This window comes from Bremia lactucae, linkage group LG11 (genome assembly GCF_004359215.1).
Source record: "Bremia lactucae strain SF5 linkage group LG11, whole genome shotgun sequence".
In the NCBI taxonomy this organism is placed as follows: Eukaryota; Oomycota; class Peronosporomycetes; order Peronosporales; family Peronosporaceae; genus Bremia; species Bremia lactucae.
The window spans coordinates 3,083,259-3,095,307 of NC_090620.1; the positions used below are offsets into that span (position 1 = coordinate 3,083,259).

Here is a 12,049-nt window from a genome sequence, read left to right on the forward strand (position 1 = left end):
GCTTACCATTATCGCTTGTCATAAACTCTTGGCCGTGCGCAGTTCCCTCAGCACCGCCACCTTGTTCCTTGCGCTTCAAGTCTTCATGTAGGAGCCGAGACGTCACTAGTTTTCACGTCAGCGTGTCGGAACGGGATTCCAACGCTGTGATCAGGAATTGGTACGACTCGCCCAGAAGCGTGATCACCAAGTCGTCCTCGCTGACGGGAGCACCCACTGCGTCGAGTTGCTCCGCCAGAGCCTTGAGCTTGTTAATGTGCTCCAGCACATCATCACCTTCATCCATCATGGTCGTGAAGAAACGACGACGAAGACAGAGCTTGTTCGCAAGACTCTTCTTCTCAGAGTGGTCTTCCAACTTTAACCATGCATTAAATGCACCACTCGCCGAGCGAACCAACGGCAGTTGCGAGTCTTCCATCGCAAGGCAGATGATCACCATTGCTTTGCGGGACTTTCTCTTGAACGTCGCTTGGTCCAATGGAGTCACGCATTGCTCTATCTTCACGTCTCCACAAACGACCTCCCACAGATCACGTTCCTCGAGCACCATCTGCATCTTGAACATCCATGCGTGGAAGCTGGTTCCGTCGAACTTGTTGATGCGGCTTGGCGTGGAGGTTTCCATGGCGAAGGCGTAGTCGGAGTCTTGGGCAGAGAATGCGGGGCTTGGGCTCATAACCTAAAGGATAAGCTAATTTAAGTAAAAAACAGCAAATTGGAGAATCATTTTATTCCGTTTATATAAATTTTCATCAAGGGCATGATGACAAAATTCGATTTATAAATGACTTTTGCGCATAGATCAACAAGAATACAGTTCTATATTGTGATTGTTAAAATGAATAAGATGATAATCACATTTTAAAATTCCACCTTGAAAATCAGCTTAGTGTAAATTTAATAAATTCTTCAAGAATGACAAGTGTGAATTCATAGTTTTAATGATCACATGTCAGTAAAGATATATAAATTGCGCCATCTGAGCTGACAACGGAGCCAATGCTCGTCAACCAACAGAATACAAATGCAGGTATGAAATATCACAGCAATCGAGTCCTTTTTCCGTCCAGTCGTCAAGCTTCATAAAGAATTCACGGGGATCAACGTGCAATACCATTGCTTCCCCACTCAAATTATCCGAGAAAGTGTCGTCAAATCCGGTTCACGCATTCATAATATGCGCAGAGGAATCACGCAGTTGCATGACAAACGTTTGTGCCTACAATCGTGCAATCAACTATTGCAAGGCCTTTTATATCCCGCCAAACTCGCGATGCCGTCCATTAACACTCTAACTTGCGTCCAAGACTCGATGCAACTCCCCCGTAATCGACTCAATCCTCTTGTCTGCTTCAAAACAGTCAAATCCCTCCAAGTCCATGCCAGGCATTTCACTATAAAACGCCAAAATCTGCCATTGTACTCAGTTCCTTCTCGTATAACCTCCAGAATAAGACATCTTGCCTTGTTACGCACCATCTGAGCCGTGCCATAACAGGAAAACATACCCTGTGACCCTCGCACATGCACTACTTGCGGATCAATCTGGTTCAACGTCGCCGCTGCATCACAATACGACCACACAAATTAGTGTCAGTCTTAGCACCAACGCACCAAAATTTACTTGAACGCACCAAACTGCAGTGCTGCGTTCTTAAGCGTAATAATTGTTCGCGCAATTTCGTCCGTATGGATCTCGGTGATTTCCGACTGTGCGCTGTACATACCAATGTATCAGTCGTCGTCATTTACGTCTGTATCACCGTGATTCGCGAAACGCACATCATATCTCCACTGGTTCCATCCAATAGACACACGTAGCTGGTACCTGGGTACACGGCCTTAATGCGCTCAAACTGCTCCTGAAAGAGCATCCGTTGTGGCAAATCTCCCCGTTTTCGCGACAGACAGCGACACCACAACTTCATGCGCCTCGCCGTCCGAGAGCAAAGGGCGAGGCGACGGAGGGCTGATGTTTACCCTCACGTCACGTAGCACTTGCCCCTGTCTGCTCTTATGTAATGAATGTTCGTCAAATCGTGAGATTAAAACGACAAAAGCGGAACCGTTTGAGGTTAAAACTACGCGTGTTTTTTATGTTCAATTAGCTTTTTATTTTGATCTCACAAAACTTGCTACCGACTGTAAGAATCATTTGCGTAGCATGCCAAAGGGGGTATAAGGTTTGAAAGTTTTTTAAGATGGTGTCGACCACTCCATTTATTGATCATGCCAGACACAATTTCGGGGTAACACAAACACTTCCTGACGCTCTTCCGGGTTGCTGAATGGAAGATTGTACGTCAACGACACAATTTCTAATCGCGGTAGACGCAAATAGCCTACAAAGAATCCACATCAACAATGTCGCTGTTAATTTTCTACAGCATAGGTCGTAAAAACTATCAAACAACATACCTGACTTTATCGGCACTAATCCCAATCGAACCACTTGCTCGTAAAAAGGAAGTAACTCTTCAGTTGCATTCGTACGACCGGAAATAAAGAACGCATCATCCGTATCCACGGGTTTAATTCGGAGACTATGATGCACCGATTCATTATTTCGAATCCTCACATCCATGAACGCAAGTACGCCCTCAACACCAAAGGGTGGGGTCTCGACACTAAAAGTAAGGGGTGCATCCAAAAACGAAATCATTGGCATCTCAAGCCACGTGCTCACAACATCGTGACGACCGCTATCAAGAGCATTCGACATCTTTGATAATTCACGTCTCCAAATCACCTTTACACGACCAAGCGTGATAAATTTTGACGCCACTTTTGGCACAAATCGAAGGCAGAAACATCGGGAATCGCCGTCTTGAAACACTGCCTCAATGTCGTCTTGGCCCGTAGACGACAATTCACCAAAACCAGAAACAATCACGTCTTCAATCACATTCATCTCCCGCGGTTCAAACTCCATTGCAAGTATTTGAAGCGATTCGTTGGAGGTGCAAGTGATGCTGCCTTGAAAACTTACGATATGACCAACACAACCATACGTACCCTTTGGCATTTGAGAAGCTCCCGACACGCTACAAGTGCTGAGGTAGTCGTGAACTAGTCCTCCTTGGATATCAAACGGATTGTGACAAACCAATTCAAACCTTTCATCAAAATTCACAGCCACACCAGCCTTTGTTGTGTAAGCGACCGACACGATTAGTGACACAGGCAATGATTTTGTCGAGCGTACAATAATTCGCAAGATATCTTCCGCTCCTGGATCAATGTCAGGGAGCGCAATGAAATCTCGAGGTTGAAATTTTTGATTCATTACCATTGGCATCAGCGTTTCTGACTGCATTGAGAAGAAAAATGCATCGTCTAGTGAAACAGACTCTGGAGAAGGTTCACACATTAGGTGGCATGTTACATTCTGCAACGTGTCTTCATTTGCCGACAACTTAAAGGCGAGCTCACGATAATCTCCCGTCAGCAAAGACTCTCGCGATAAAAGCATTAATGTAGCCTTGGCTCGAGGCTGCAAGATAAACAACGACGTCCCACGAAGATGTGCAGTGCCATCCTCTTTAATCGGTTCGGCTCTGTCAATAGGGTCTGGACGACGGCCCTCAATTAATGAAAACATTGCCCTTCTTCTTGAAAAACTTGGAGAAGCTGAGCCATTGCCCATAGCTGGCACACGCCCAGTAGCGAGATACGGAAGAGGTGTTGCCCGCTCTTCTATCGATGCCCGTTCTACAAGCAGGCTAAAAATCAAAAACTCGTCCTCTCGATTTTCATCATCTACCAAAGCCTTACTGAAGTCCCTACTTAAATAAAATCGTACTTCCTGAATTGACAACAGTTGTCGGCCATCTAAAATTCGCAACGGAATCTGCAGTTCTTTCATCGCCTTATGAGTAAATTCCAATGAAGCACTCGTCTTTTCCTTGGCAAACGATAGCAAATTACCATTTATTTCAGCCTGATGGTATATGACGGTGTGGTATCGCTCGTCATTAAATAACAACTCGAGTTTTGAAATCACTAGCGGCAATGGGAAATGGGATCGTAGCCTTAATTCGAGTGTCAAGTCTTCTTTGACACAAGCGCAAGCCCGATCAAATTGTGCTAACAGTGCAAATACTGGACGAGAACGATCAAGTGCCAATTCAAAGCCATTTCCAAGTGGCATTGTCATAGTAAATGACTCTCCAAGGGCTGCAGGGTCTTTCCATGCTATCATGAATGCATCTTGAATCCGACTGCGCTCTTTCAACGACACAAATTCCTCTAAAACAGGCGACAATAATTGCAATGAGTTGTCTAAATAAGCCGCAATGTCGCCTTGACGAAATGTACAGACGAGCAAGAGCTTAAGAATTTGCGCCATTTGTGCCCAGCAATGCTCAACTGCATAAATGACTTTGGCCTTTTGTAACTCAGCGCGTGAGCGATCATACTCACCTAACGCAAGTCGTTCGGACCCCAAATGAACAAGCAAGCGGCATATTATTCGATTGTGCGATGTATTTCGAGCCGCAACATAGATATTCAGATGCTGAATTGCAAGCTCTAGAAGAGCAATTGCTCGATTTGCATGTGGTACTCTTTTTTCCAAAGCACGTCGATACTTTTCCAGTGCTTCCAGAGAAGACTTTTGTGAAAATGCATTTGAGTCCGATACAGTTGGATCACCACCAACATAAACCGAAGGGATGACAATCAAGTGTTGCTCTTGTAATTCTTCACGAAAAGGTGCTACTGAAGACAAAGTCGTGGTAACTGCGAGTCCAAGTTTGGCTGCTGCCTTCCTTCGAAACATTGCGTACTTGGCCGCAATCGAGTAATATAAATACGACTCCTTATACACGTCAGAATCCAACCCAGTGCTTGGCAAGGACCCTCGAATCGACGTCGCTTCGGCCACTAATTGTGCAAAGACATGATACTGCCGAGATACCCATTTCCAATGCTCGTACGCTCGATGTGCGACAACACTCGCTCTTGCGTAGACGCCAATGTGACGCTGGAATTGCTCCACTGCACCTTTGCTATTATTTGACGCAAAAAGCATGTGAAAGCACAATTTCATGTTTACAATCTCGGCCATGGTCAGCACTTGTGTAAACGCGATTCCATCAATAGCTTCATTTTCATTTAAAGGCAGTGCGAGTATTGCTTGATACGAGGCTTCATAGTGTTCCAAGACTTTCGTCGTCGAGCGTCGAAACTCGTAGTAATGTGCAATCTTAAAGCTCAATCGGGCATGCAATGCCGAAGATCCTGGTGATTTTGCTAAGGTTTTCTGATACCGCTTCACTCGTTTTGTCTGTGCTTTGTAGTACTCGAGCGCCATTTGACGCACGGAGGACTCGAATTTATACAACGTTGTGGATCCATGCACAAGATCTCGTGACTGTAAAAGCACTAGTCCTTTCGTATCTGTATCAAGTCTTTTTCTTAAATTAATTAACCGTTCCTCGGTCGTATGCAAGGGTGCGACTCCGGGATCGTCCACTTGCTGCAACAGCATCAGCACCACACGACATTCTCTTGCTACAACAAATTATACAGAGCTCCATCAATTCATTGCCACAAAGCAATGCATTTAGAAAACATACCGAATACCATGCGTTTAAATTTATCCACTTCTTCACGCATTGCTGTCTCCCGTTGTTGCCAGTCTAGTGGACTCCAGCGTGGATCGAATTCATCAACGAGTACTACAACCGCCGGTAGCACTTCGTGATGTTTTTTCATCCATTGTGTCTTTAAAATGCCTCGTATATTGTACTCATCAAAATCACGCTGCGTCTGGTTTGGAAACGTTCCGTGCTTCTCGCGGTGTTCCTTCTTGACTGGAAAGCGATGGTCGCGCGGCAACGACGCATAGTGTAATTTGGGTACAATCTCCTCATTGATTATGCGCACTTGTGTCAATACTTTGTCCTGGAGCTCACGCGAACCAATCACGGCAATAACGGGGTACGGGGTCTCCTTGAACTCCGCACCGAAGCTCTCCATCCTCGTGGATGATGCTTTTGCCTCCCTGTCTTCGGTACAACAACCGGTGATCGTGTCGGTAATATAAACATCATTTTAACGTTTATCAGTATACCGTTTTTGCCTCGAATTCCCGACGACGATGGTACAGCGCATAGGGATCCTGCGGCAGTTGTACCGCCCAGTGGTGTCGTTTGCAACGCTACAAAGGCCTCAATGGAAGTCATTCTCACAGGTTGCAACAGCAAAACGAAAGTATTATAATGACCCGAGTCTCCGTGTCCGCATCGTACCCATGCTTCAGGATAATTACGGTAAGCTCACGAGCATTAAAATAGGTCGTTTAAAGCTCATAGATGCGAGTATATTTGCTGCTTAGGCTACGTCGTAATTGACGAGGCCAACCACACGATGTTTGCAGTTGATCCAGCTGACGTTGGCCAGATTCTGCCTGTACTACGGGAGGAGGAAACAACACGGAATCGGGAATTCCTTGGTGTTTTAACGACACACAAGCACACGTACGTTCATTATGAGTTTATAAGTAGACTTTGCTCATACTGCTATAATTAGAGATCATGCTGGTGGCAATGAAGAAATTGCGAAAAAGTATCCTAATGTGATGATTGTTGGACCGGAAAAGGAGCCAATACTCGCGAGAAATCGTTCCGTAAGCGGTGGAGATGAATTTAAAATTGGAGCAGCAAATGTAAAAGTCTTGAACGTGTCGTGTCATACAAAGGCTCACGTGGCATACGTCGTCACTGGGGACACAGAGACACCACCACTATTATTCCCAGGCGACACGCTTTTTGTCGGAGGCTGTGGTCGATTCTTTGAAGGCACAGCAGAGGATATGTATCGAGCACTCTACGACGTGATACTGAAGTTGCCAAAGGATACGAAAGTATACTGCGGCCACGAGTATACCATGTCAAATTTGCGTTTCGCACTTAGTGTGGACCCGTCGAATCCGGCACTGCGCGACAAGATTGCAGCTGTTCGGATCCGTCGTGCCAAAAAGTTACCGAGCGTGCCATCCTCACTGCGTGAAGAAATGTCGTATAATCCCTTCTTGCGTGTGCACAACGAAATCATACGCAACGCAGTCGGTGGGAGTGACCCCGTGAGTGTACTTGGAAATTTACGTCGACGGAAAGACACTTTTGAATGAGAAAGAGACGACGTCTTTGTGTCGGAGGCTTACAATAATAAATACGAGCTCGTGTTAGTTACTACGAATTGTATCAATTTGAAAAAAACGAGTTTGCATTATTTGATTTACTACTTTAATTTCTTGTCAACAAAATTTTTGAGCGAAAGTTGTGCGTAATTTATTTACAACTTGAACTGCAAGATATCAATAATTCTCCTCTAGGCGTATTTTTTCCGTTTACAAACACGAGTTTGGTGATTCCATAATCTTCCTCATCTAAAACTTAAGCTAAATATATACAAATAGCAATAATCAAATGCTGCATTTTTCTTTTTGTTTTTCGTTCTAATTAGCGTGAATCATGCTGAAGAAGCTTTCGGAGCGTTTCCCCGCGGCGGCCATGCGGTTAGAGGCATATACTAGCACTTCCAACCTTGCCTCCACTGAAAATTCTCCTTCCTTGGAATCCATTTCCTCTCCAAACCCCAGCAACACCCACTCGTCGTCTCCAGTTCAGAATCCTGACGTCAACACAGCCTCGTGTCCATCGCCGCCTACGCTTTTTGGCGAGGAGTGTGTGTCTTCACAGAGTGATGATCTTCAGTCTTCAACTTTCAAAACAAGTTTAACCGATCGTTTTAATTCCGAATCGGTGTCCGCAGCGGCGTCAACTATGCTGAGTCTAATGCAGAAGGCCAAGGTCGTGGCGGCCACAGCGGCCAAAGACGGTGCTGACAAGGCTCGGAAAGTTCTTGATGCCGCGGATATGGATGCACTTCAGCGTCGACTTAGTTACGCTCTAGACCGTTCGACAGGAGAAGCAAACCTTGATTTACTCAATTTTTCCTACATTCAAGACAATATCGTGGCAATGGGGTTTCCCAATATGAATCTTGGAACGAACCGGACGCTTCTTCGCGACAATCCCATTGATCTTGTTGCCATGTACCTGAATACGAAGCACAGTGGCCACTACATGATTTGGAATTTAAGTGAAGAGACGTATGACTACACTTACTTTGATAACCAAGTGCTTGAGTTTAATTTTCCCGGTCATCCTGCACCTCCATTGGGTCTTTTGTTTAAAATATGTTCATCGATTGAAAATTGGCTTCAAGCAGACGACAAGAATCTCGCGGCTGTGCATTGTTTGACAGGAAAAGGACGAACGGGGACCGTCATTGCGTGTTACTTGGCATGGGTCGGGCTCTTTCCGAATGCGATGGAAAGCTTGGAGTTTGTCGCTGAAAAACGACAAACATCGGTCGAGAAATTAACAATACCGTCGCAAAGAAGGTATGATAGCTAACGAGCGTGGTATGGAGAGACTTGATACATTCTTCTTATTATAATTTCCTTGTAGATATATTCAGTATTTTAATCACGTGATGGACGGAGTGAAGCCGCGGTCGTCTCCACTGCTTCTACGGCGAGTGATTATCAATACTATTCCGGTGTTTGAGGAGCGACGCGTGCTTGAACCAGTATTAAAGGATTCGGTGGCGGAAGATGGTTCCGAGACGATTGGGATAGAAGGCGAAGCATTGTCTGCTAAATCCGCTAAAGAAGTGACCGAGGAGGACTTTGTCGAGACACTAGAAGAGGGTTGCTGTCCGTATTTGCAGGTATTTAAAGGAGGAAAGCTAGTATTCACGACAACGTGGCAAGATATGGAAGATGGAAATGGCGTTCAGTGGGCCAATACGGGTGATGGATCGATTTCGTTTAATGTAAATTGTATGCTCCAAGGAGATATTTTGATTCGTTGTCGCCACTTGACGAATTCGGGCCAACGCGTTTCGATGTTCCGTGGTGCATTTCATACGGGATATATACCCCAGGGTATTTTAAGGTAAGGCTGTTGATATATGTTTATTGTGGTTGCACCCTGATTGAGTTTAACGATTGATTGTAGATTAACGAAGGCTCAGTTAGATGGTGCTTGCAGCGATTCCCGCTTTGACCAGGACTTTTTTGTTGATTTGATCTTTGCAGACGTTGAAACGGGAGACAATGCTTCAAGTGTGGATGCAAGTAAGGATTCTCTGAGCTCTTAACTTCTTGGAGTGCTTTCTTACCTCGCTTTGCACAATTGATTGCAGGTGACGAAGCTGTCAATACTCCTAAAAGTGAAGGAGTTTCGCTGAATGAGGAGGATCGTCTAGCGTATGAAGACATGCTTCATCGAGATGAAGTCTTTTGGCAAGATATTGAAGACCGAAAAAGACGTCTGCAAAAGCAGCGCGAGGAACAGCTAGAGAAGAAGCAAAAAGAAGCTATAGCCGTTGCGGAAGCAATTGCAAGAGCTGAGGCCGAAGCTGCTGCAGCGGAAAAGGTGCAGACAATACGGGAACAGACTTCATTTAGCATTAGTGGCTTAGATGAAGACACTGTTGTTGTGCAAAAGTCAAATCGCAAGGGGAGCTGGAATGAAGAGAAGGACAAGGAGCTTATGAGCGAGCTCGAGTCTTTCACAAGTCGCACGCAGGCGAAGAATGTGGATGTTCAAGGGGATGAAAAGACACGAGACGCAACAGCATCATCGAGCAAAACAGACAGTGTGATTGATCTGTCGGAAGATGTTGAAGAGATGAAACACTTGGAGAAGGAGCTAGAACTTCAATCGCTTTCAAATGATTTGGCAAGTCTGTCAGACAATAAAATTGACCCCGAGCTGGAGCTTCTTGACGCTGAGCTTAAAGGTCTTGAGGATATTTCTACGACAGGTGATGATGCCGACGATGTTATGAATTTTGGGGCGGATGATTTTGAGGAACTTGAAGAGTATTTAAGTGGCCTCTCGACTAAGTGAGGATATTAAAACACTTTATGTGACGTTTGTGCCATCGTATTTAAATCCAACTTGCTTCATTTTACGATTTTAACGAACGAAATACTCAGATTTTCACGGTTCGTAAATTTGATCTCTGTCGACGGGTACTTCACTTCGACTTATGTACAATAATGAAATTTAATTTGACATAGACCTTTTGGGCCAATATTATTGCATGTAAATTGTGACCATGGATGGCGAATGATCTGTAAGGGATTTATTTTACTTCACATAACGAAATCTTAAAATATTGCTCCTGCAGTAAGAAACAGATAATTTCTGATAACTTTAAACTATTTTGGTGCAAAATTAATAAGTAAACAGAATTTGATTTAGCTCGAAGCGGCCTCAGTCTTTGCGAACGAGCCATGCTCTAGCGACTTAAAAACATTACAAGGAACCAGTTAATTCCGAAAAAATACTTTTTGTAATTATTTAGCACTGACGGAGCCTTCCTTAAATTTTATGGATAACATTTCAATTTTTGATTAAAGTCTCATTATCCGATGACTGATTCTTAGAAAATAAAGCCGAAGCTGACGCGGCACCGTTAAACGCTTTAATGAAAACAAGACAATTCTTGTAGCGGAGCAACCTCGCTTCTTAAGCCAGAGGAAGACTTTAGACTCATAGAGTCACTTAATTCTTTAAAACTAAGAAATTAACAGCTCACTGATTCGTAAGAGCTCGTAGAATTTAATTAATCCTACTTTAAGAGACTCATGATTTGTAAATCAAGTGGCAAATCCATACATAGATTTTGTGGTCGAAATATCAATATAACTTGGGTAAGGTTTTGTGTTTTGAATAACGAAATAAAGTTCAGTTCCCCTAAATCTTACAGCCTTGAGAACCTTACTAAGGCTTGTGCAGTGATCTGTAAGAGTGCCAAGCTTCCTATGGTAAAAACTGTTGGGCATTGGCTACACGGTACAAATGCGGTTATATTTTTGGGATGAGGAAGCGCGCAACACAAGTGCTTAATATTAGCAAATTTGTAAAGCTAAATAAGCATCCATTACGTCTTGCTCTTAAGACAGAATATAATCGCTTGACTGTTTACGCCGCGCCAGAACATTGATCTGATCTCGAAAGACATGAAAGAAATTTGCATTTCTAGACTAACCGCTTCGCAGAAATTTAGCATGAAAAACAAATGTTAACTTAGTTCCTTGCGCTGACTAATGCCTTAAACTGGTATTTATTTTGCGGTTAAAGTCGCTTGTATCAGAGGCTTGTACGGTGTAGCTTTCGCATATGCATTATATGACGCCACGTGATTGATTGGTGAACAAGAGTTTGAAACGTCAGATCTACCACAAGTATCGACTGGAACTGAGAATGGCAAAACAAGAAGGTAGACTATTTGTTCGACCAAGTACGCTCTACTTAGCCTAAAATCGTAATTTCTGGTTTTCGGCATATAATGCATAACATCCGAATTACTTTAAATCGAGCTCTATTGAGAATGTCTCGCTGTTGTGATTGTGAATTTCTCGTTTAAGCCTTCGTTTTATCTCTACTTTAGTCATGCTGGCACCAAAATTTTCCTGCATTTTTGACCAATTCTTGTGTATGTGATGCACATGGGTGCATTCACATTAGAAGGGATGACGCCCAGCGTCATCCGTTACGCGAGATATCCTAAAAGATACGCTCGCAATACATATTAAATGATGTCTATAGAGATATCATTTTTTTTGGTAAAAATTGGAATTTGTATTTAATTCTATTAGATAAAAATCAGTCTGAAAACTACTTCCTACTTGGTAAGTGCGCACGAGGGACGGATTTTATTTTTACCGCTCCCATGACGACACTTAACCAGAGTTCTTAGTGTGTTGGGTGAGGTCGCTAACGCGCCCACCACAACTACCTCACTGCACACAAGATAAGCAGGTTTAACCGCTTCCTCGCTGTGCTAGGGTGTGCCTAAGTAGAGCGTGGCCGCATTACGACGTGCCCGCCTACACTTGGTAGCACTTGAAATCCTTCCCACGACCCGCATCTCTGCGTGTGTACGTGAGGATGAGCCTCAATATTGATTGGGCTCATTTTCCCCACCTCTCCGAACATCATCGGGAGGTGGCAGGGCT

General features: G+C 44.1%; 4 protein-coding genes across 4 annotated transcripts; 2 read left to right on the forward strand and 2 right to left on the reverse strand.

The window, feature by feature from the left end:
* Positions 1–805: 805 nt before the first annotated feature.
* Positions 806–1,995, reverse strand: CCR75_006102 (uncharacterized protein). The gene is made up of 4 exons (XM_067964174.1): positions 1,786–1,995; positions 1,638–1,720; positions 1,480–1,565; positions 806–1,414 (listed from the first exon to the last, which is right to left on the reverse strand). Exons 1-4 carry the CDS (start codon positions 1,929–1,931, stop codon positions 1,295–1,297), a joined length of 435 nt encoding a protein of 144 aa, XP_067822091.1. The 5' UTR covers positions 1,932–1,995; the 3' UTR covers positions 806–1,294.
* A 115-nt stretch (positions 1,996–2,110) lies between these two features.
* On the reverse strand, positions 2,111–5,985 carry CCR75_006101 (uncharacterized protein; the record flags this gene model as incomplete). Its single annotated transcript, XM_067964173.1, has 3 exons — positions 2,111–2,345; positions 2,422–5,517; positions 5,583–5,985. The coding sequence occupies 3 exons, from the start codon at positions 5,983–5,985 to the stop codon at positions 2,224–2,226; spliced, it is 3,621 nt and encodes a 1,206-aa protein (XP_067822090.1). The 3' UTR covers positions 2,111–2,223.
* A 121-nt stretch (positions 5,986–6,106) lies between these two features.
* Positions 6,107–7,286, forward strand: CCR75_006100 (uncharacterized protein; the record flags this gene model as incomplete). The annotated part of the gene is made up of 3 exons (XM_067964172.1): positions 6,107–6,278; positions 6,344–6,485; positions 6,538–7,286. The coding sequence occupies 3 exons, from the start codon at positions 6,107–6,109 to the stop codon at positions 7,136–7,138; spliced, it is 915 nt and encodes a 304-aa protein (XP_067822089.1). The 3' UTR covers positions 7,139–7,286.
* Positions 7,287–7,473: 187 nt separating this feature from the next.
* On the forward strand, positions 7,474–10,136 carry CCR75_006099 (uncharacterized protein). The gene is made up of 4 exons (XM_067964171.1): positions 7,474–8,416; positions 8,484–8,972; positions 9,036–9,154; positions 9,223–10,136. Exons 1-4 carry the CDS (start codon positions 7,482–7,484, stop codon positions 9,930–9,932), a joined length of 2,253 nt encoding a protein of 750 aa, XP_067821966.1. The 5' UTR covers positions 7,474–7,481; the 3' UTR covers positions 9,933–10,136.
* The last annotated feature ends 1,913 nt before the right edge of the window (positions 10,137–12,049 follow it).

Excerpts from the sequence above, each read along its gene's own strand:
- CCR75_006102 (XM_067964174.1), bottom strand. The coding sequence starts at position 1,931 with ATGAAGTTGTGGTGTCGCTGTCTGTCGCGAAAACGGGGAGATTTGCCA. Across the intron at positions 1,721-1,785 it reads GGAACCAGTGGAGATATGAT|CGCACAGTCGGAAATCACCG; the intron begins GTGCGTTTCGCG and ends TGGTATGTACAG. Across the intron at positions 1,415-1,479 it reads GTTATGGCACGGCTCAGATG|ATTTTGGCGTTTTATAGTGA; the intron begins GTGCGTAACAAG and ends GTACAATGGCAG.
- CCR75_006099 (XM_067964171.1), top strand. The coding sequence starts at position 7,482 with ATGCTGAAGAAGCTTTCGGAGCGTTTCCCCGCGGCGGCCATGCGGTTA. Across the intron at positions 8,417-8,483 it reads ACAATACCGTCGCAAAGAAG|ATATATTCAGTATTTTAATC; the intron begins GTATGATAGCTA and ends ATTTCCTTGTAG. Across the intron at positions 8,973-9,035 it reads ATACCCCAGGGTATTTTAAG|ATTAACGAAGGCTCAGTTAG; the intron begins GTAAGGCTGTTG and ends GATTGATTGTAG.